Source organism: Scyliorhinus torazame, chromosome 14, assembly GCF_047496885.1.
Source record: "Scyliorhinus torazame isolate Kashiwa2021f chromosome 14, sScyTor2.1, whole genome shotgun sequence".
NCBI lineage: Eukaryota > Metazoa > Chordata > Chondrichthyes > Carcharhiniformes > Scyliorhinidae > Scyliorhinus > Scyliorhinus torazame.
The window spans coordinates 186,134,349-186,157,724 of record NC_092720.1 but is presented as its reverse complement, the minus strand read 5'-3'; the positions used below and the strand labels follow the sequence as shown (position 1 = coordinate 186,157,724).

The 23,376-nt window shown below is 47.1% G+C and overlaps 1 protein-coding gene across 1 annotated transcript in view; it reads right to left on the bottom strand.

Annotated features, from left to right (window-relative positions):
- Positions 1–1,093: 1,093 nt before the first annotated feature.
- Positions 1,094–23,376, bottom strand: part of LOC140390270 (complement C4-B-like) — a 143,879-nt gene continuing 121,596 nt past the window's right edge. Inside the window, exons 34-41 of the mRNA XM_072475292.1 lie at positions 13,285–13,387; positions 11,268–11,342; positions 9,763–9,865; positions 7,556–7,645; positions 6,347–6,439; positions 4,886–4,969; positions 3,214–3,346; positions 1,094–1,418 (exon numbers count right to left, since the gene is read on the bottom strand). Coding sequence (XP_072331393.1) covers positions 1,277–1,418; positions 3,214–3,346; positions 4,886–4,969; positions 6,347–6,439; positions 7,556–7,645; positions 9,763–9,865; positions 11,268–11,342; positions 13,285–13,387 — 823 coding nt within the window. The 3' untranslated portion in view covers positions 1,094–1,276. The remainder of the gene's footprint in view (positions 1,419–3,213; positions 3,347–4,885; positions 4,970–6,346; positions 6,440–7,555; positions 7,646–9,762; positions 9,866–11,267; positions 11,343–13,284; positions 13,388–23,376) is intronic.

Genomic DNA, 23,376 nt, shown 5'->3' with positions numbered 1-23,376 from the left:
TTTCCCCCAAAATCCCCTCTAAATCTCCGTTCATTTCGTTAAATCTATGCCCCTGATCATTGTCCCACCTAGTGAGGAGAAAGGTTATTTCCGATCTACCCAACCTATACCCTTCATAATTTTGTACACGGCGATCATGTTCTTCCTCAACCTTCTCTGTTCTAAGGAGAACAACCCCAGCCTAAGCAGCCTCTCTTCATAGTTGAAGCGCTTCAGCCCAGGTAACATCCTGGTGAATCTCCTCTGCGCCCTCTCCAGTGCAATCACATTCTTCCTATGGTGTGGCGACCAGAGTTGCACACAGCACTGCAGCTGTGGCCTAACAAGTGTTTTATACATCTCCATCATAACCTCCCTGCTGGTATATCCTCATCCTCGGCTAATAAATGCAACTATCCCGTATGCCTTTTATCCACCATATTTGTTTGTCTTGCTGTCTCCAGGAATCTTTGGACATGCACCCATAGGTTCCTCTGCTATTCCGAGCGTCCCATGTTCATTGTGTATTCCCTTGCCTTGTTAGTCTTCCCAAAAGGAGCACCTCTCACATTTTAGGGTAAACTCCACTTGCCAGTGTCCTGTCCATCTGACCAGCCTATCTATATTGTCCTGTAATCTAAGGCTTTCCTCTTCGTTGTTTACCATAGCATCAATTTTCGTGGCATCTGCGAATTTATACTGCGATTATACTGGCGCCAGTTCTTTAATAGAGTTAGCTCCACGCCCTTTTAATGGGAGTTCAGGAAGTCTGTCGTTTAGTCTGGAGAGCTGGGAGAGCCAGAGGTCTGGTCGCAGGGAACCACCGTTCGTGGGAAGTTTGCATTTTGAGGTGGACGTCGAGATATTCACTTGGGGGAAGGTTGTCAGGCAGTGCGACAGAAAGAGTGGCGTGAGTAACGGCAGGCAGCCTTGACTCAACATGGCAGAATGTGCAAAGGGTCCGCCGCGTTGCCACACCTGGTGTTCCTACTAAAATGTTTTGCATTATTTGAAATTAATCTAAGGCGTCTTCTTTATAGTTGTACACCTTCAGGACATATCCACCGACACAAGAGCAACAGACGTACTGGAGGCACTAAAATAACACATAGGGCACATTGAAGTTCAACGTTTATGACCAAGGACACGGTAAAACAATCGGGTGCTGCAAATGAATCAAACATTGCTTCTATACAATAGCTGTAATCGAATGTCATTTTTCTCGTCGAACAGGTTATCGCATGGAACATACACCTTGCAGCGGCGAAGAGCTCAAAGGACGAGCGACGGAATGTCCTTATATTTGGCATCCTTCAATTTCAAGGTTCTCAACGAATTTGTTGAATTCCTTGCAGCCTTCTCTGAATCTCGAGCCTTTGCATATCTCCGCAGACGGAACGTCCTCAATCCAAGACTGGGAGTCAAGGATATACTGCATGCTATTTGTGCGGGGGGTGGAATGAGTGGGGTGGGGCAGACAGTGAAGGAAAGAACGATGAGAACACTTTAATGAGCGCCACCTTATGTCTGACACTTACAATGTATGCTAGAAGCGGAGGCAAAGAAGATTTTAAAAAAAAATTCGCATTTTGGCCGCACTTTTCATGACATCAAGGCATTCCATAAGAGGTCACGGTCAATGGAATACCTTTGACGTATAGTCTCCAAGAACATAGTGGATCGCATTAGGCCGTTCGGCCCACTGAGCCTGCCCCGCCAATCAAACAGATCGTGGCTGACCATCCACCTCGCCGCCATTTTCAACTACCAACACAATCCTTTAATATCATTGGCATCCAGAAATATAGAGCCTCAGTTAGAACATACAGTGCAGAAGGAGGCCATTCGACCATCGCGTCTTCTGCACCGACCCACTTAAGCCCTCACTTCCACCCTATCCCTCTCACCCAACAACCCCTCCTAATCTTTTTGGGCACGAAGGGCAATTTAGCATGGCCAATCCACCTAACTTGCACGTCTTTGGACTGTGGGAGGAAACCGGAGCACCCGGAGGAAACCTACGCAGACACGGGAGAATGTGCAGACTCCGCAATCACCCAGCAGGGAGCGCTAACATTTAAATTCAGTAGCCAGTGAGCGCTCAGCAAACTGCCCCTCCCCCTCAAATAGCAATGGAAATGAGAATTAGATGATCTGTTTTTATGATGTTGGATGAGGGACAAATATTGGCCAAAGCTCGCGGATAACAGCCTTACTCTTTTTGCAATTAGGAACGCTTTAACTCCTCTCCCAAAAGACAAGGTGGGGATTTTCCAGACTCTCCGATTTATGACCTCCTCCCCATCCCCGCTCCTCGGAGGCGGAAGGTGTGAACAATGGGAAGCTCGTTTGACAGTGGCGGGACCGGACGTTCCGCAGCCGGCCAATGGCGGGCCGCCTCCGCCACCAAAATATGCGTGGCACGGCGGGGGTGGTGAAAATCCCACCTGTTGCACCTCCAACTGTGCTGCACTCCCTCTGCACCTCACGAGGTCTGCTACTCGAGATTCTGTGCCCAGACTTCTGGGGTGGGTGATTTGAACCTTCACTCTGCTCTCTCAGAATTGAGAATGAGCCTCAGGGTGGACCTCAGTATTATGGGATATTTCTCTTTTTAAAAAATAAATTTAGAGTACCTAATTCATTTTTTCCAATTAAGGGACAGTTTTAGGGTGGCCAATCCACCTACCCTGCACATCTTTGGGTTGTGGGAACGAAACCCACGCAAACACGGGGAGAATGTGCAATCTCCAGACGGACAGTGACCCAGAGCTGGGAGTTGACATAGACATAGAACATACAGTGCAGAAGGAGGCCATTCGGCCCATCGTGTCTGCACCGACCCACTTAAGCCCTCACTTCCACCCTATCCCCGTAACCCAATAACCCCTCCTAACCTTTTTTGGTCACTAAGGGCAATTTATCACGGCCAATCCACTTAACCTGCACGTCTTTGGACTGTGGGAGGAAACCGGAGCACCCAGAGGAAACCCATGCAGACACGCGGAGAACGTGCAGACTCCGCACAGTCAGTGACCCAGCAGGGAATCGAACCTGGGACCGTGGCGCTGTGAAGCCACAGTGCTATCCACTTGTGCTACCGTGCTGCCCTTATAGAGTTATAGGATATTTGTCGGCTACTTGCAGCCCAAGCGAAATGGAGATGCTGCAGCACAGTGTAAAAAAAGTCCCGGCAGTCTGGCGCCGTCATTTCCGTCTAGCGACCTTACTTACTTCTGGCTTGAATCTCGGGTCTTGCCGTCACGTCCCATTAACAGGTACGATTCTCCGATCTGCAACTCAATCGGGCAGGATTTCCGTTTCAGCAGATAACGGATATCATTGGCCAATATGTTCTCATCCTTCGCTGTATTTTAAAGATGAGGAGAGAATGTGGGATATTTTATGCTGTCCTCTTATAGCGCAGTAAGAAGTCTTACAACACCAGGTTAAAGTCCAACAGGATTGTTTCGAATCACTAGCTTTTGGAGCCCTGCTCCTTCCTCAGGTGAATGAAGAGGTATGTTCCAGAAATATATAGATAGGCAAATTCAAAGATGCCAGACAATGCTTGGAATGCGAGCATTAGCAGGTGATTAAATCTTTACAGATCCAGAGATGGGGTAACCCCAGGTTAAAGAGGTGGGAATTGTGTCAAGCCAGGACAGTTGGTAGGATTTCACAGGCCAGATGGTGGGGGATGAATGTAATGCGACATGAATCCAGGTCCCGCTTGAGACTGCACTCATGTGGGCGGACTCTTGTAGCACCACCGAGAGAGCATTTAACATGCGTCACCTCAGCTACTTGTACTTATGCAACTCCATAAACGTATGGTTCATCATAAACTTGCCCCAACATTATGATTCAGAGGCCAATTTCTTTTGGCAAAAAAAAATGATTTTTGGACAAACAAAATCCGAAAATTTGTTCCAAGAAAGAGAAGTTTCTGTTTCTCTGGTCTGCAGTTTTCCTCTCCTTAGGGTGACAGGCCAGGGAGCAAAGTCATCTTGGGCGGTATCGGACCGTCTGTCCATCATGTACAGCACCTGATATCCGGTTTAAAGCAGTCCATGAGGTTAAATATCAGGTGTTGCACAGGGTGACCAGCCGATTCTCTGGGTGGAATATGAAGCCGTCATCCTCTCCTGCTGGAGGTGAGATTGGAGGAGGGAAGGAGTGTTTTGGGGTGGAGCTCCGTCCACCATCCTAATTGGTCCTCTCCATCCCCGGATCAAGATATAGTCAGGAAGAAGTTGGGAGCGGATTCTCGCGCAGAGATCAATGGAGGGCCCTGGACCTTGGAAAGTCATTTCATCATTCATGATCCTTTCCCCTCCCAGTTCCCACCCGAACTCTCACTCCCTTCTACCCCTAACCCACCCACATGCATTATCTCCGGGGATCCATCATCAAGAGCCTGACTGTAGCACCAACAGTGACCACCATTCCAGGTGGCGCTGCTAGTACTGAAGTGCTGCTGATCTGATTTGGTGGCATCTCTTTGGGGGCCATGAAAGGGGGGGGGGGGGGCAGTGGCAGGAATTCCACATTTCTCTCATTTAATTCGACTGGAGGCTTGACTCCACCTCGGCCTAACTGCCGGGGAGTGGCGACGGAGCCTTCCAGAGAATAGCCACCAGTGGCTCCCATCGGTCTTGCCACCGGTGGACCGACCATCACCAACATTACATTCTTCCCGAGTCTACTGTTTTGCACCACTCACTGGGAGGAATTGATACCCCAAGATATCGGACTAACGAGAGAAAAATACCGCAAAAACCGAAATACTGGACCATGAGCTGGAAGGGCTACAGTTTGGGGTTCTAATGGGAATATGAGTCACCACTGGACTCCCGACTCGAGAATGCACTGGGGCGGAAATGTTCGCGTTAAATTTACTTACATCTTTTGATGGGCTTTATGATGGAGACGGCGTAGGATGTGAAGCTTCCAGTTGTATTTGTAGCGATTACCCTGGCCATGTAGGCTGGCAAATTGGAACAAATCAACAGTGAGAAGGCTAGTTTCAAACTTTAGAGCTTTTCCAGAATAGAAATGCAACAGAACATTGATTGTATCTTATGCAAAATAATCTTATGAATCATTACAACAAAAGGGGGAGCATTCGGCCCATCGTCTGTGCTGGCTGGAAAAAAGCTATCCAGCTTCACTCCACTGAAGCTCTAAGTCCATAGATATATTTTTCTTCAAATGTAGCAGGTATTTCAGCTTCCATCTTTTAGATACTGAATTACATACAGCCCTCCAACACGCTGCGGTGAAACACATACCTCTCAACTGCCTGTAATCCTTTCAATAACTATTTTAAATATCTTGAAGTATTGCTGAAAAAAGAAAGATGAGCCATATTTTTTACGCTCCCTTCACTGGTGGTTTCCGAGGTCGCAGGTTGCGAGGCAGCATGTGGAGCAAAAGATAGCATGGACAGAATTGCCACCAAGACCCTGCTCTCCCCGACAGGACGCGTTTTACCGTGGAGTGTACAGGGCCTTGGAGGGGAAGCACCCCTCTCCCTCATGAAGCAATGAAGGGCCTTACATGGCCACTTTTCGAGCCCAACTCCAGTTTTAAGGCCGTCGGGGGGGGGGGGGGGGGGTGGGTGGGGCCGCTGACTGAGGAAACAGAAACACGAAATGATATCACGTGGGTGGGGGCGTCTCCATCGGACGGCTCCTTCAGACGAGGGAGCCCTCCCTTCACCGAATAGAGACCTCCTGCCGTTCCTATCCCTCCCCATCTGGGCCTACCCAAACGTCAGTGAGATGACATCCACCGCCACGTGCATCCTCTATCCTCCCCGACACCACTGACGCCGCGGTTCTGGGGATTTAGTCTCAGGCACTGCACTACAGTACCTCTTCAGGCCTCTACAGCGCTGTGCGTGGATGGGTTAGAGACTGTCGGTCAATCTGATTGACCGAGAGCTCTCGTTAGCGGGACCTCCTCCAAGTGCGTGTGGAAGTGCAACCTTGCGCCGGACTTGAAGGAAGTTGAAGTTCTGTCGAAGCATCATTTAAACCAGAAAGGTTAACTCTGTTTCTATCTCTCCACAGATGAGTGAAATAATTATAATAGTTGGTCCAGATTCCATTTTCTGTGAACAATGTTAGAATCTGATAGGCCACAGAGCAGCTCCCACATCAACCAGCCGATTAAACAGCCTATTCCCCCAATATGAATCTTGCCACAAACTTTGTATCGATGATTAATGTGCCTTTACGCCGTTTTATTTACAAATCCGGCTTTTTGTAGCACAGTGCTGAGAATGAAGTCGTACACCCTCTGATAAGATGCTGCAGCATCATCTCAACCTTCCCAAAATGGAGGAATCTGAAGCATTTACCGTATTCTACAATCGGATTGTAGCATGCGAAAATCACCCGCGCATCTCCGGCCACATCTGGGGTAAATGTTTTCATCTTTCGAGGGCAGCTACCTGAGAGAGAGAGGGGACAAAGAGATTCATCGCTGCAGCCCAGGGGGCAATGTGAAATGGGATAGACTTTAGGGCAAATGGCCAGCGTTGGGCAAACAATCGTAATTGAACTAAATAGGTTCATATTGCGATAGAAAGAGAGAACTGTCAGTCAGGATGACAGTTACTGCCCCGTACTATCCATGGTGAAGTATATTTACGATTTTGATCTGGTTTCCATCAGTGTGGTGTGACTGATGCATCTTATATTAATCTAATATAAATTAATTAATTTAGGGATAAATCGATCCCCATGGATCCCCCTGATAATTATTTATGTCTAATGCCATAAAATCATAGAAAAAGACCATTCGGCCCATCGTGTCTGTGCTAGAAAAAATGATCTTTGAAAAAACTGCCAGTGAATCTACCTGCATTGCTTGCCTTTTTCACCAAAGCTCCACAGTTAAACCACACAGGGAGGCGGTAGTGTGCTGGTATTGTCACTGGACTACTAATTCAGAGATCCAGGGCAATGCTCTGGGGACCCGGGTTCGAATCCCAACATGGCAGATGGCGAAATTTGAATTCAATAATAATCTGGACTTTAAATGTCTAATCATGAACCCTGAATGTTAAGTCCAGGTTTTTATTGAATTCAAATTTTACCATCTGCCATGTGGGATTCAAATTAATGTCCTTCAAGGAAGGAAGTCTGGCAATTCGGCCCATCGGGTCTGCTCCAAGAGCAACCTGCCTAGAAGCACTCCATCGCCCTATCTCCATAACCCTACCTAACCTGCACACCTTTGGACTCTAAGGTGTTATCTAACATGGCCAATCCACATAATGTGCACTTCTTTGAGAGGAAACCAGAGCACCCGGAGAAAACCCCGCAGAACGTGCGAATTCCACACAGACAGTCACCAAAGGCAGGAATTTAACCCGGGTCCCTGGCATTGTGAGACATCCGTGCTAGAGAGTATCCCTACTTCCCTGGTCTCGGTTTGAGGAGAGGTCTCCAGCATTGCTGAAGGTGTAAGAGGGCCCCGATCGCACACAGCAGGATCAGCCAGCAGGTTAAACGCAAGTATTGGTGACCTTTAACATTTCAGATATATGTTGATGGAAGCTTACCTTCCGCACATTCGCAAACATCATCCTGGCACAGCTTTAATACAATGGTGCTTTGCTCCGGAGCATTGTAAAATATGGCGCACTTTGTCCCTGTAACCCAAGCATCATGTCATCAGAATACCATCACTGTCACAATTTTTATTACTGTGAGGCGCAATGATTAGAAATTCTAAATCTCAATCACAATCGAATCAAATAATTCCTACAGTGCAGAAGGAGGCTATTTGGCCCATCGAGTCTGAACCGACCCTCTGAAAGAGCATCCTGCCTAAGTTGACTCCCCGCTCTATCCCCATAACCCAGTAACCATATCTAACCTGCACATCTTTTGGACACTATAGGGCAATTTTAGCATGGCCAATCCACCTAACCTGCACATCTTTGGATTATTTACCAACCGTGTATATTCACTTATAAAAGTCACCATTGTCCCTGTGGACTATAGACTCTTTTCTCCTTTGAGAATGAGAGCTGACTGGTGGTGAGTTACCCTGAGGATCACCACACCTCAGGCAATGGGCAAGGTTGAGAAGGTGGGGCCTTCATTGATAACCTTCAGCCGGTACGGGAATTGAACTTGCGATGTTGGTGTCATTGTACAACATGAGCCAGCCGCCCAGCCGATATTCACTCATCATGGTTGTTCAGTGACCCAAAACGGCAAAGCATCACCAATAATCAAATAGGGTGAAATGATTCTTCAGTGTTTTTGCTGTTTGGCTCAAATGCCTCTGTCAGCTCCCGAAACATGGAATGAAAAAATGAAATGAAAATCGCTTATTGTCACAAGTAGGCTTCAAATGAAGTTACTGTGAAAAGCCCATAGTCGCCACATCCCGGCACATGTTCGGGGAGGCTGGGACCGGAATTGAACCGTGAAGCTGGCCTGCCTTGGTCTGCTTTAAAAGCTATTTAGCCCTGTGCTAACCCAGCATACACAGAAACATATATAGAAACATAGAACAAAGAAGAGTAGGCCATTCGGCCCTTCGAGCCTGCTCCACCATTCAATATGATCATGGCTGATCCTTTATTTGAACGCCATACTTCTGCACTCTCCCCATCTCCCTTGGCGCATTTAAAAAATAGAAATCTATCTATTTCCTTCGTAAATCTTCTTAGTGAATTGGCTTCCGCAGCCTTCTGTGGTAGAGAATTCCACAGGTTCACCGTCCTCTGAGTGACGAAATTTCTCCTCTCCTCAGTCTCTAGTGGCCTACCTCATGTTTTGAGACTATGAGCCCTGGTTCTAGATCCACCCTAGCCAGAAAAACACTTCCCTGCCTCCAATGTGTCCAGCCCTGTCAGAATTCAAAAGTTTCAATGAGATCCACTCTCATTTTTATGAACCCCAGTGATATAGGCCCACAACACGTTACAGGGCATGATTAATGACAAACTCGCGTGACTCTCTGTTAGCTGCACTTCACCAACAGTGCACAATAGGTAATGATTCACTCCAGTCCATTGACGTACAGCCGCGCGCGTGTCTCGGTGTCAACGTGGGACACATACAGTGCACAGCGAGTAGAACGGAAATTATGGCCTCTACTTTGGTCATGTACAACGCAAGGGTTCCAGCGTCAACCCCTGTACCTTTACCATGCAGGTGAAATGGAATAATTCACTCCTATCTGGCAATACACAGCCAGTCTGCTTCAGTGTTAGCTTCTGACACTTGGTAGCACGGTAGCACAAGTGGATAGCATTGTGGCTTCACAGCGCCAGGGTTCCAGGTTCTATTCCCGGCTGGGTCACTGTCTGTGCGGAGTCTGCACGTTCTCCCCGTGTCTGCGTGGGTTTCCTCCGGGTGCTCCGGTTTCCTCCCACAGTCCAACGACGTGCAGGTTAGGTGAATTGGCCATGAGAAATTGCCCTTAGTGACCAAAAAGGTTAGGAGGGGTTGTTGGGTTACGGGGATAGGGCGGAAGTGAGGGCTTAAGTGGGTCGGTACAGACTCGATGGGCCGAGTTACCTCCTTCTGCACTGTATGTTCTATGTTCTGTGACATGCACCGTATAACAGCAAGTAAAGAAGAATGATTCACTACCATCTGGTAATGCTCAATCCAATTTCAGTGTTAGCGCAAATATATGTCTTGCCCACAGGAAATGATTCACCCCAGGAGCATCAGCCTGGGGAAATTCCGAGCTCATCGCACATTCGAATCAGACCAGTAACTAGATTGAAGCAGAACCTCTACTCACTGGGGTTGTAATAGTCGTAAAGTGTTGCGCTTGCTGGTTGTATTAATCCAATTGGGAAAATTTGCTTAGCACCAAATACCAAACATTCTCTGTGTTCAGTAACCTATAGGGGGAAACAGTCGTCAAAACAGGTTCAGAAACGGGCACATGAAATATACCCTTCATAATTTTAAACAGGATTTCGAGAGACTTAGCCACAGGAGGCGGCATATTATCCCTTGACCCTTCTCTCCCACTCAGTCAGATGACAGCGGATTGACATTTTAACCTAATTTACCCATCTTTGCGCAAGATCACTTGATATGTTTACCCTGCAAAATCAAATCATCGCAGTATTTAACGTTCAATTCTCATCAATATCTATAGTCTTTCGGGGTCAGATATTCAGCCATCGTACTATACATGATGAGCTTCATTCTGGGTTCACACCTGAATCTAATATGTCACCTGGTCCTTGACTCCCCCACGACAGGAAGCCGCGTTTCTATTTCTACTTTATCTACAGCATGCTAAACGTACACATATTATCTGTTTTGGAACAAACAAAATTAATTCCTTCAACAGTTTGCATTTTCGCACTGGCCATTACAACATTTCATATAAACTGATGGTTCATGCATCCTGACTGGAGAGTTTTAGCCATGAAGGGATATTTGATAGACTGGGGTTGTTTTCCTTGGAACAGAGGCGGGAGAGGGGGGGGGGGTGCGGGGCGGGAGCGTGACTGAAATGTATAAAATTATGAGGAAGACAGGAAGACACGCTTCCCTTGGTGGAGGAGTCAATGACCAGGAGACATAGATTTAAGGTAAGGGGTAGGTGTTTTAGAGGGGATGTGAGGAAATAACGTTTTTTACCCAGAGGACAGTGGGAGTTAGGATTTCCCTGCCGAAAAGGGTAGAGGAGCCAGAGACCCTCATCAAATTTAAGAAGCATTTAGATGCGCACTTGCGATGCCAAGACTTACAAGGCGGTGGACGTCAAGTGTTGGAAAATGGGATTAGAATAGTTAGGTGGCCGTTTATAACCGGGGCATACGCGATTGACGGAGGGCCTTTTATATGCTGTGGACCTCTATGACTGTGACTCACTGAGGTGTCAATTTCTATCACTTGAAATCTAATTGAAATAAAGCACCATTTGCTTTCAGGCAGCCAAAGATGTCCTCGGCACTCTCGTGCTACTGAGAAGACAAGGGTCATTTCGTTACTTGTTTCTGAGTGACGTTCCAGTAAGCCTTCCGAAAAGTGGTATAAGGATGTGGGGTGGTAGTGGAGGGGCTGGGGAGAAGGTGTGGGGGCGGGGGGGGGGGGGGGGGGATTTAGCTATATGTGATAAGATATCCTCAAGCAGCGGAGGCCTTGTCCATACCTCTCAAGTGCAATAGCTTGGGTTCATACTGCCTGATCACCCAGGGCTCGTGAAGGTCTATCAGAAGGGAAGGAGGAATAGACATTTACAACATAATTTAACAAAGGAAATACATATGCAAATAGCGCAGTTACCGTCTCCAGATAGAGGAGCACTCTCCCGTCTTTGAATTCATACGAATCGATGTACCTATCAGCAAGATTTTTTAACTGTAAAGTAAAGATATTTCCAATTACAATCATTTTCGCTCTATTGATTGCGACGCGTTTCTTTCTCTGCGCGGTGGTGTAGTGATGAGGCAATGATAGCTTTTGGTCCATTGATTGCGGCCTTCCTTAAAGCCAACGGAAACCCTAACGGAAACCCTTCATATGGCGATGGTACATTTATTTAATTCGTTTTATCCCTCTTGCAAACCTACCTAAGAATTCGTCCCTGGAACAGGACATTAGGCTGTCGTCAGAGTATTGGAGCTTGAAGGACTACAACTTCGCATCAAGCCTGGCTGACTCGGAGTCTATCACGCTTGCAGCCTGCCGTTTGCTGCGCGGTGATTTTGCAGGGTGGTACTCAACCTGTTTGACCGCGATATGAACGCATCTTTCTTTGGACGTCAAGTCTGGGTGGGATTCGAACTCGTAGCTCCTGGCCCGGAGGCAGCGGACGCTACCTAGTCGGAGACAGCGGACGCTACCCAGTCATCCGCAAGGTGAGTAAATATGGATTAACAGGTAATACTGTGAACCACGCCTGCAGAAATGCGATTATTCCCACACACCTCCAGCCTGCCAATGTGTTTATCTTCCATGCATGTAGTAAATCCTCGTAAACGCATTGTCCCCCGTTCTTATCCGAAATTTCTTTTGGCTATTTGCTTTCGCAATATGTAGTCAAAAGAAGTGAAGAGCATGGATCATGCACCCTGCACTTTCAATGAGGTAGCCGAACCAGACCTTGCCAACTTAAACCCGAAAGCATCTTGGAAATGAATAACTTTAAATGTTTCATGTTTCCATCTACGATTGAAAGCCACAAACTATTAATAATGCCTGGGAAGAACGCCTTTAGTAATCCGGGATCAAACCAAATGCGCACGCACGCAAAAACTAGGATATCTGACAATAAACGGATACTTTAGAGACATTATATAGAACTTCGGAACATTCAGTAAATTCTGACCACAATCTCACCTTTCTACAGATAATCCCTGAGCTTCCTGAGAAAAGTCGTGCCTGAAAAATCATCGAAACTCAAACACACCAGGCAGTGAGGTGTGTAAATGGAATTTCAAGATAAGCTACCCTCAGGCACCGATAGTTATTGTTTGCTGTTAGATATGCTTATTTTGATCATAGTCACTCAGATCCGACCCCTTCTCTTTCTAGCGATATTGTTTCCGTAAATGAGTTAACCCGTGGGCACCAATCACCTGCTCGCTGATGCGCAGATGCCTCATTACAACCTTGATTGTGAAGTGGACGGAAGCGCTGCATTCCCGCAGTGAGAGTGACTGCTCACAGTGCCGGCTGTGGCATCAAGGAGCCTTGTGTTAATTCAAGCTAATGAGAGTCAGGGGAAATCTTCCTGCTGGTTTGAGTCAGGCCCAGCCGAAAAAGGAAGCTGGTTGTGTTTAATGTCGGTCAAACTCAGATTCAGGGCATCGCTGCAGTGGTTCCTCCGAGCAGTAGCCCAGGACCCCGCTATCTTCAACAGCTTCATCAATGACCTTTTCTCCACAATGAAATAAGGAGGGCGGATGTTCGCTGATGATTGCAATGTCCAGTTCCATTCACAACTTTGTTTTATATTGAAGCAGTCTGCGCCCACATGCTGCAAGTCAGGGAACCACTGGGCTGATAAGTGACAAGTAATATCATTGCCACACTTCCCAGGCAATGACCAGTAACCAACGAATCGCCAATAGGCCAAAGGCTAGCCAGATGTTTAATTTCACTGTCCCTATCAGTTTGGTGTAAAGAGTAGTTTTAACCTATTTATAATTTCCAACTTGCTTCGGCTTATAACACCAAAAATATATTTTCCAACGCCCAAGTTGATTTGAAGAGTTCACAATTAACGGACTGTTTTGTTAATTGATTCAAACCCCTCCCCAACAAATTGTGATAATAACATCGGGAGGAAGGTTCTGACCTTATCCAAATCCGCGTGGTCTGGCTCGAATCCACTGAGAAGGCTGATATCCACAATGGCCATTCCAGAGGCTTTCTGATTGTTGTCACCACCTGGCTCATGCCTTCGAGAAACAGACAAGTAAAATTTGAACCAATGCAATAGCAGCGTGCATCAACCGACGTAGAACAGTTGGAGTCACTCTAGGTGCTGTGAACGCGAAGGAAAGCAAATACCAAGTTTAATTTTTGACAAGACAGAAGCCAAGATTCTTTGAGCGGTCCCACCGGCGGGATCTTCCGTTCCCACTGAAGGCAAGCATCCCACTCCCTCCCCGAGGCCGGCGAACAAAGGAAATACCCATGGACTTCGGTGAGAGCGGAAGATCCCGCCCGTAGAAAATGTCGGAGTGCACTCGCAGCCGGAACAACCGCCGCGGGTGCTGTTGCTGTTTCTTAATTTGGCTCTGTTTAATTATGTTTGCTAAAGAGTCGCCAGGTATCTTTCGACACTGCCACAAGGTTCATAGAACATTACAGCGCAGTATAGGCCCTTCGGCCCTCGATGTTGCAACCACTCTAAGTGTTGTAACCACTCTAAAGCCCATCTACACTACTCCCTTATCGTCCAATAGCACGGTTCAGATCCGAATACTGATCAATGATTCGATACACCAGTTAGTAAGTTCAAAAGCAATGCTCATTTATTTACACACAGTCAAATCTACTCCTGCATAAACTCTACAAACTAAACTACCACTATTACTAAAGCCTATACTTAGCTTTGGGCGCCCACTCAGTCAGAGGAACAATGGCCATTGCTCGGTTCTGAGGCTGGTGGGTTGAGCTGTTTACAGGGTAGCAACTGGGAGCATCTATCTCGTAGCGTGCGTTGACTTGGAACTTACTTGGTCTGCTGTAGCTGCTAGGCTGGTCTCTCTCTTTGCAGAGAGCCAAAGCCAAAGGAGACAGATTCTCCCTTGGGGAAAACCTTTTATACTAAAAAGGGCATTGCGCGCCTTTGGCCGGGCCTTGAACTTGGCCTCAATTAATCCACTGACCAACCGGGGCACCCATACTTAGGCTCTACATTGTCCTATCCTACGCAACATAATTTTACCTAAACCATTTCAAATACATTCATTATCATAAAACTCTGCAGGGTGCTATGACATTAATGCATGCATTACAGAAAAATAAAAAACTGGAACCTCTAACTATTCTCAATAAACTATCCTCATTCAAACAATCCAAAAATGCAAACAATCTAAAAATTATCTATACATCTTAAACTGTACAAAATAGAAGCACACAAATTTCTCTGGCCTGGCAGTCAGACACAGAGGTTTACATCTCTTTATTCCACAGAATACATAAAGAAAAATGGATGCTCTTTAATTCAATCCAATGGGTTCGGGGGTCTGGTGAAATCCGAAAATGGGGAACCTACAACTGTATACCGGGGTGCGAGAGCGACATGCTCTCTTTCGCCATTTCCTAGCTCTAAACGTTTGCACGACACTGTAAAGTATCGCCAGCACTAAGAGTGCTTCGATTACATATGAGAGTGAATACCAGGTGATAAACTTATCACACCAGGTCGGGGTATTGTTAGCTGTCGCTGGTCTAGTTATCTCGGGGTTCGGTGTCTTGCAGGGGTGAGAATCATTTATGGTTTGTGTGGTAGGGTTCGGGGGGGGGTAGCATCCACGCGCAACTGAAGAGATCCCGCTAGGATCCATGTGAACACGAAGGCTGTCTTCATCTTTGTCGGTCTACTTCTTTGTCTTCCTGAGGTTTCGGAGTTCTCTGAACACAGGCATAATGTCTGTTATTATCTTGCTTAAGATCTCGTATGTCTGTCTGTTTGTCCTTTATTGCCAATTTCCCTTTATAATTGGTCACCATCTGTGACTCCCTCATTTAAAAAAAAAACAAATATTTGGACTAGACATCTAAGAAAAATACTGCCGTACTGCGAGCCATCTCGCAGCCTGTGTGATTTACCATCCCAGTGTTTGAGGATGTAAATTGCATAGGGAAGCAACCTAAGGGTTGCCAAAACGAAACAAAAGAATTTCGAAAGTAGCAAGCCAAAATGGGATGCATATGGGCCGTGGCGGGTAAGAAATGGGTGGAATCCTCGGGTAGGATGGTGATCAATGTCGTATGTGCTCTACCTCAGCGTAGCTGACCAGGCAGGGCGGGGACCAATGCTGTTTCTCCACTGCCTGAGCAACCGGCAAGAACGAGTAAGAATGTGGTCGTCGTGGGGTCTGCCTCTCGAATTAGGAGAGCAACTATGAGTCGTGTTGTGTCGACAAACTAGTTCCTCTGAACTGTTGTCTGGGGACAAACTTGTTCCTCAAACAGCCATTGGGCATCAAAGGAGTGGTGACGTGGGGCCATGAAAACTTTCAATTTTACGAACAACACTTAACTTTAACACTAACAAACAAACATTCAACAGACATGGTGCAGGTTCCATCAGAAAGGACACCGTATCTCTCCATCGATTCCTTTTTTTCTCCATCATTTGGACACCTCACTGCTCAATTACGAACAGGGTCGCAAAGGGATTCGTTTGTGGGAGTCAGACTCTAAGTCATCATCTTCTCCCGGCTGCCAAACTCTTGACTGTAGTAAACGTGCTAAAGCTGCTTGGGGCGAGTTGGGGTCCATCTCACCATTCCGGATGAGCCTGAACGAATTGTCTCGGTGCCCGAATCGTGTGGCGAGGTTGGAGCTACTATGCTTCAATCCGTAATCGTCGGGCGGTGTGTCTGGGTCAGGGGCTTTGATGTATGTAATCTCAAATGGGTCAGTAGAATCATGCTCAGATTCGCTGGGAGTGGGGCCTGGTACAGGGGTATAGGCGTAACGTGTGCTGTGGCTATCGTCATCGTGATCACTATCACTGTCGCTGTTGCCGCTGGTTGAAGGAATAGAGAGGCGGAGTCGTGCCTCTGGGGCCGGAGTTTAAGTCTGAGGGCGGGCTGGAGTGGTTGGGGGAGGGTAGGAAAACATCATCTGTGGGCAGGGCGTGATCGTCTGCTGCTGTGAGCAGGATGTGGTGTGTGTGGTTATTCTGCGAGCCTTAAGCCTTGAGCTGGTTTATATGAAACCACGCAGAGTTACCATTGGGATAGGTTATTTTGTATACTGAGTGGCTGACTTTGTCCAAAATGGAGTACGGTCCGAAAAATTTGGGGGAAAGGAATGAACTGGGGTTGTAAAGGGAAAGCATGACTTGTTGCCCTACTGCAAACTCAGTGGCGTGTACTGTTTTGTCTAAACAAGCCTTGGTCTGTTTCTTCCTGGTTCCAAGTCTAACTGCTGCTGCGAGTTGGACTGCCTTTATGTTCTGTATCAGTTGTTTAACCGCATGTTCATGCATGAGGGCTGTAACTGCGGGGCTGGCCAAATCCAGTCCGAATAAATACTCAGTGCCTTTCATGTGGAGTCCGGTCATGAGGGTGTGGGAGGTGTATCCTGTGGACGTGGATACCGTGTTTCTTAAAAACATTAAAGCAAATGGGAGTACTGAATCCCAGGTGCTGTTATTCTGCCGTACCATTTTCCTGAGAGTGGCTTTCAATGTCCTATTCATTCGTTCTACAATACACTTGACTGGGGGTGGCATGCGATATGGAACTTTTGTCTAATGCCGAAAATCGTGAGGACGTTTTTCATTACACGTCCGGTGAAATGGGAGCCTTGATTGGACTCTATACTGTGTCGGAGGCCCCATCGTGTAAAGATGTGGTGTGTTAATATTTTAACCATTGTCTTGGCCGTATTAGTTCGTGATGGAAATGCTACCACCCATTTTGTGAAGGCGTCTATGACCACCAACACATACTTGTAACCATTCCTGCATGGGGTAGGGGTCCTATATAATCTATCTGGAGATTTGTCCAGGGTCCATTAACGGGGCAGGTATGACTAAGTTGAGCCTTTTTAGCATATCTGTCCGGATTGTTCTGGGCACAGATTAAGCAATTCTCAACGTACTGTGTGACATCGATTATTAAATCAGGCCACCAGCAGAGCGGTCTGAGGTGGGTTAGGGTGGGTTCAATTCCTTGGTGTCCATGATTGCCATGGAACTGACAAATGATCAAGTTCCTGTCCTGGCTGGGAACTATATAAATGCCATCCTTTAAAATCACACCACCGTGTGTGGTGATTGCGTTTCTAAACTTGTCATGCGGGGCTGTGAAGGTTCCCTTTCAGACTTCCCCGAGTTTCTCGTCCTCTTTCTGTGCCTTCGCTAGATCCTGTATGTTGGTCTGTGAGACCTGAACTGCGTGTACTGGGGTGCTTGCAGGGGGCTTCCAAAAATAACCATGCCTGGACCTGGCTTCGCTAGCGCATCTGCTTTAATGTTACCAGGGGTGGGAGAAGAACGGTGATGACTGCGAACCTTAATTATTCCGTATTCTCTTTCCTTTGCTGTCTCTAAGATATGGCGGAGTAGGGGTTTACCGTCCATGGAAACAAATCCTCTGGTTTCCCAGAGTAGTAGCAACCCTGTCAAACTATTACAGACATACAAGCTGTCCGAATAGATGTGTGCTGGGGTCGGGAACGAGTCGGGGTTGTCTACAATGTATGCAATTGCTGCCAGCGAACCTAAGTGTCCTGGCAACTATAAGGAAATTTCATCCAGGGCGTTTCCCTGCACGTCCTCTACATAAAAACTGCAACCAGTAATTCTCTCTCCATTTAACACTGTGGAGGAGCCATCCACATAGATCTTCAGGGGTGCGAACGTGTCTGGGGGCTGGGGTGTATGGGGTGTACTACCTGTTTTCCTGGGAGGTGTCTTGGGAATAAATGGCCCTGTGTTCTGTTTTGTGTTGATGATCTCACATTCATGAGGGGTGCCTGCATACTGTAGATTATCGGCAAGGACGGTGTGGGTCTTGGTTCTTTTTACTGTGATGTCCCGTCCCTGTAAAAGAAGGGTCCAACGGGCTGCGCGAATTTGGCTGACTGTGCCATCCTTAAGTCGGCCATCTAACAATAGCTGTGTTGGGGTGTGTTCTGTGAGAATGGTGATGGGGTTGAGTCCTGTAATGTAGGCGAAGTATTGCACTGCCCAAAAAACTGCGAGCAGGTGCCTTTCACAGGCAGCAAATCCTTGCTCTATGGGGTTTAACACGCGTGAGGCGTATGCAACGGGGCGTAATTGGTCATGGTGCTCCTGGAAGAGCACGACCGAAAGGGTTCGGTCGGTGCTTGCTACTTCGATTGCGCATGGGGAATGTGGATCTGGGACCTGTAGTGTGGGGGCTCTGCTGAGTGCTCTTTTTAAAGCGTCAATATGGTTTCGGCAGTAGCCAACCAGTCCTAAACATTGTGACATTGTGGGGAAGGGGCAATTTGACGATCGAGTCAATTCTTTTTTGCTCGATCTCGCGTTTACAATGAGTGATCACTGTTCCCAAGTAAATCACTTTTTCTTTCAGATCTGGGCCTTCTTGGGGTTGAATTTACAACCAATTTCTTTTAGGAGTGCTAGGAGTTCGGCGAGAAGCAAAATGTGCTCTCCCTTTGTGTCTGTCTGTAGTAACAAGTCGTCTATGTACTGGACCAGACAATCGGGGCGGGAAAACGTTGCTAAACCATTTGCCAGCTGTCAGTGGAAAATAGAGGGGGAGTTGTGATAGCCTTGTGGAAGACACGTACACGTGTATTGTTGCCCTTGCAATGTAAAGGCGAATTTGTACTGGCACGCTTTAGCCAATGGAATGGACCAAAAGCCATTACTAATGTCCAAAACCGATTTTTTTTTTTTTTACTGGAGTCCCTGTTTGAGCATGGTCTCGGGACTCGTGGCTACGATGGGGGCTGCTGCTGGGGTTACTTTGTTCAGTTCCTGGTAATCGATGGTCAGTCGCTATGATCCAAACGGTTTCCTGACGGGCCAATTTGGTGCATTGTTTGTGGAGACTGCTGATCTGAGTACGCCTTGATCCAACAAACTCTCTATTACTTTGGAGGTTTCTCCCTCTGCTTCCTGGGGAAATCCGTACTGCTTCTGGGGTTTAGGGTCGGGACCTGTAATGTTCTCAAAGCCAGCCAAATTGCCACAGTCGTGCTTGTGCTGTGCAAATGCTGCTTTATGTTCCTGCAGGACTGCCCTAACCTGTCTGTCTGCACTAATGGCTCGAGGGTCGAACCAGAAGTCTCCTACTGAGCTAATCCTGTTTACGTACTCTCCTACTGTGAGTGTGGCGGGGGCTCGTGCTGCCTTTGCTATTTTCCAACCACACTTGTTAACTGGGTCAAAAGAAAGGTTATGGGAGCTCATGAAATCTTTCCCAAGGATATGTTCTGCTGTCTGGGGCAGATCAACTAAAACTACAGGGTGCTGAGTCGTGATGTTCCCTATTTGTATTGCTACAGGGGCTGTGATGTGTCACTGTTGTAAATGGCCTGTAAAACTGCTGAGTGTGATGGTGTCTGTTGTGGGCCACGTGTCTCGCTGAAACATCGTGGAAGAATTGAGTGTGTTGCGGGACCCTCCTGTGTCCCAAAGAAGTTCTATGGGTTGTCCCCGGACTTTGCCTGCTACTACCGGTCTACTGGACTTGTCCCAAAGGGTGTCGCAGACCCAATTTGGGGAGCCCAAACATCGTCAGTCGGTGCCGTTCATGTCTGCATTCTCTGAATGGGCGCAAACGCTATGGATCAGCTTTGCCCTATTCCTGATCAGGGTGCCTGTCTGTTGGCTTCTCTGCTGCTTTTGGGGTGCATTGCACTCTCGTACAAAGTGTCCGAGCTGTCCACAGTTTAACTTTCCTGAGCTTTGGGCTGGGGTTGGCTGTTCCTGCCCTCATTTACCCATGCGGGGTTCTGGTGTGTTTTAACAGGGTTCATCTCTGCCTGCTCTTCATCGGGCATTATAAATCCGGTTTTGCCTGCAATTGATTGTTCCCAAGCACAGGACAATCTCTTCAAAACCCATTTTTCATTGTGGGCCTCGTCTGAGGGGTCATAATTTGCGCAAGCTTTTCGTCCTGCTTCTGTGGCGTGGGAGACTAGAATTCGGGTACATTTGGCCATATTATCTGGGGACAAATGGGCGCTGGCTAACTCTCCAAAAACTGCGGTGAAGTGAATCCACGAACGTCCAGCAAACGCCGTGGGGTGCTCTGTCTTCTTTTGCCTACACTTATTTAGGCCTTCTACGGGGTCTCCTCTGTTAACACCGATCGCATCAAGGATCGCTGTGTGCATCTCTTGGAGTGTGCCTCCTCCTACATTCTGTGGCCTCAGGTTTACCTTATATCCCTGTTAGTACGCATGCACTAACACACTTCCGAATCTCAGAGGCTTGATCCGTACAGTTTTGACGCTTGTGGTTTTCTGTTCCCAATTGGATTCTCAATTCAATTTTGGGTTCTCTCGGAGTGGTTAGTCCACTTCTAAGTCGAGTCCCACCAGAGATGCCAGTAAATGTTGCTAACTGTGGCTGTTTCTTAATTTGGCTCTGTTTAATTATGTTTGCTCAAGAGTCGTCAGGTATCTTTCGACACCGCCACAAGGTTCAGAACCGCATACTGATCAATGACTCGATACACCAGTTACTAAGTTCAAAAGCAATGCTCATTTATTTACACACAGTCAAATCTACTCATGCATAAACTCTACAAACTAAACTACCACTATTACTAAAGCCTATACTTAGCTTCGGGTGCCCATTCAGTCAGAGGAACAATGGCCGTTGCTCGGTTCTGAGGCTGCTGGGTTGAACTGTTTACAGGGTAGCAACTAGGAGTGTCTGTCTCGTAGCGTGCGTTGACTTGGAACTTACTTGATCTGATGTAGCTGCTAGGCTGGTCTCTCTCTTCGCTGAGAGCCAAAGCCAAAGGAGAAAGATTCTCCCTTGGGGAATACCTTTTATACTAAAATGGGCTTTGCGTGCCTTTGGGCGGGCCTTGAACTTGGCCTCAATTAATTGGGTCTTTCCCAATCAGTCGTATCGATCTTCCTCCAATAGGGGAGTGGTTCCTTGATTGCTGGGCGTGTCCTAGGTGACTGTTGGTCTGTTTTGTATTAGTCTCTTCTAGCGCCGGGGTGTCTGCCTTAACATTGTGTATCTAAATGTTTCCCTTTTGTCATAACGTGAACAAGCAAGACGACTGTCGGACTGTAAATGTTGAAGGGTGGGAGAGTTTCCTGGTAGGCCATAGTGTGCGCAGTGACATACTGCTGCCTGGGCTGGTGGGTCTGAGCTCTGGGCTATGAGGAACAACTGGATAGGCCCGGGCTGTTTTCCTTCGAGCATCGAATGTTGAGAGGGAAGCGGATGGAAGTCTATAAGTTTATAGAACCATAGAGTCAGAAACAGACCCTACGGGCCTCGTGCCATCTCATCCCATTTTCCAGCACTTGGTCCGTAGCCTTGTATGTTGCAGCGTTTCAAGTGCTCATCTAGATACTTCTTATATGTTCTGAGGGTTCTCCCCTCTACCACCGTTTCAGGCAGTGAGTTCCAGATTCCCACCATCCTCTCGGTGAAAAGGTTTTTCCTCAAGTACCTTCGAAATTTCCTGCCATTATCTTAAATATATGTCCCCAAGTTATTGACCACTCAAGTGAAGGGAAAGGTTTCTTCCTATCGATCCTATCCATGTCCTTCGTAATTCTGTAAACATCGATCATGTCCCCCCTCATACGTCTCTGCTCTAAGGAAAACGACCCCAGTCCAATCAGTCTCTCTTTATAGCAGAAAGGCTCCAGCCCAGTCAACATCTTGGCGAATCTCCTCTGCGCCCATTCTCGTGCAATCACATCGCTCCAATAGTGAGCCTACCATAACTGCACACAGTACTGTTAGCTATGGCCTAACGAGCGTTTTATACAGTATCATCATAACCTCCCTGGTCTTATATTATGTCTTGGCTAATTAAGGCAAATATCCCATATGGCTTCTTAACCACCTGTATGGATATTCACCCCGTTGTTCCTCTGCACTTCATAGCATCCTATCGTTCATTGCATATTCCCTTGCCTTCCTAATCGTCTCAAAATGCATCACCTCACATTTTTCAGGGTTAAATTCGATCTGACACTGCTCTCCCGATCTGGCCAGCCCTCTATATTGTTCTATAACCTAATATTTTCCTCCCCGCTATTTACCATCCCAACCATTTTTGTATAATTTCCGAATTTACTGATCACACCACCCAAACTCCGGTCTCGATCATTAACATGCACTACAAATAGCAAGGGCCCCAGCACTGATCGCTGTGATACACCACTGGCCACAGGCTTCCAGTCACAAATATAAGCTTCGACCAACACCTTCTGACTCCTACCACCAAGCCAATTTGGATCCAATTTACCATATTGCCCTTGATCCCATGGGCCTTTACCTTCTTGATCAGTACCCATGAGGGATCTAGTCAAAAGCCTTACTGAAGTCCATGTAGGTTGCATCAGTTACACTATCCTCATCCACACACCCAGCCATCTCCGTGAAAAATTCAATCAAATTTGTCATACATGAGCTCTCTTTGACAAAGCCATGCTGACTATCCTTGATTAATCCTTGCCTCACCAAGCTGAGATTAATTCTATCCCCACCCCCGCCTAATAATTTCGCTCCCACTGATGTTCTCCTCACTGGCCTCTACAGACCTGGTTCTTCTCTACTTCCCTTCTTGAATAATGGTATAACATTATCTGTCCTCCATGCCTCTGAGCCTTACCTGTGACCAGAGAGGAGTGGGAAATCGGTGTCAGAGTCCCTGCAATCTCCTCTCTTGTCTCGCAGAGCCGCCTAGGATACATTTCATCTGGGCCTGGGGATTTATCTATGTTTAAGATGGCTAATACCACTAACAACTCCTCGCTCTCAATGCTAATCTGTTTAATTATATCACAGTCCTCCTTCATGCTTTCTATACCGACATCAGCCTTCTCCATTGTCAACACAAGTTCAAAATATTTATTTAGCACCTCACCGACGTCATTCGGTTCCACACACAGGCTGCCCTTCAGTTTCTAATCATGGAATCAGAAACCCGACAGTGCAGAAGGAGGCCATTCAGCCTATCGAGTTTGCATCGATCCTGCGAAAGAACACCTGATCTTGACC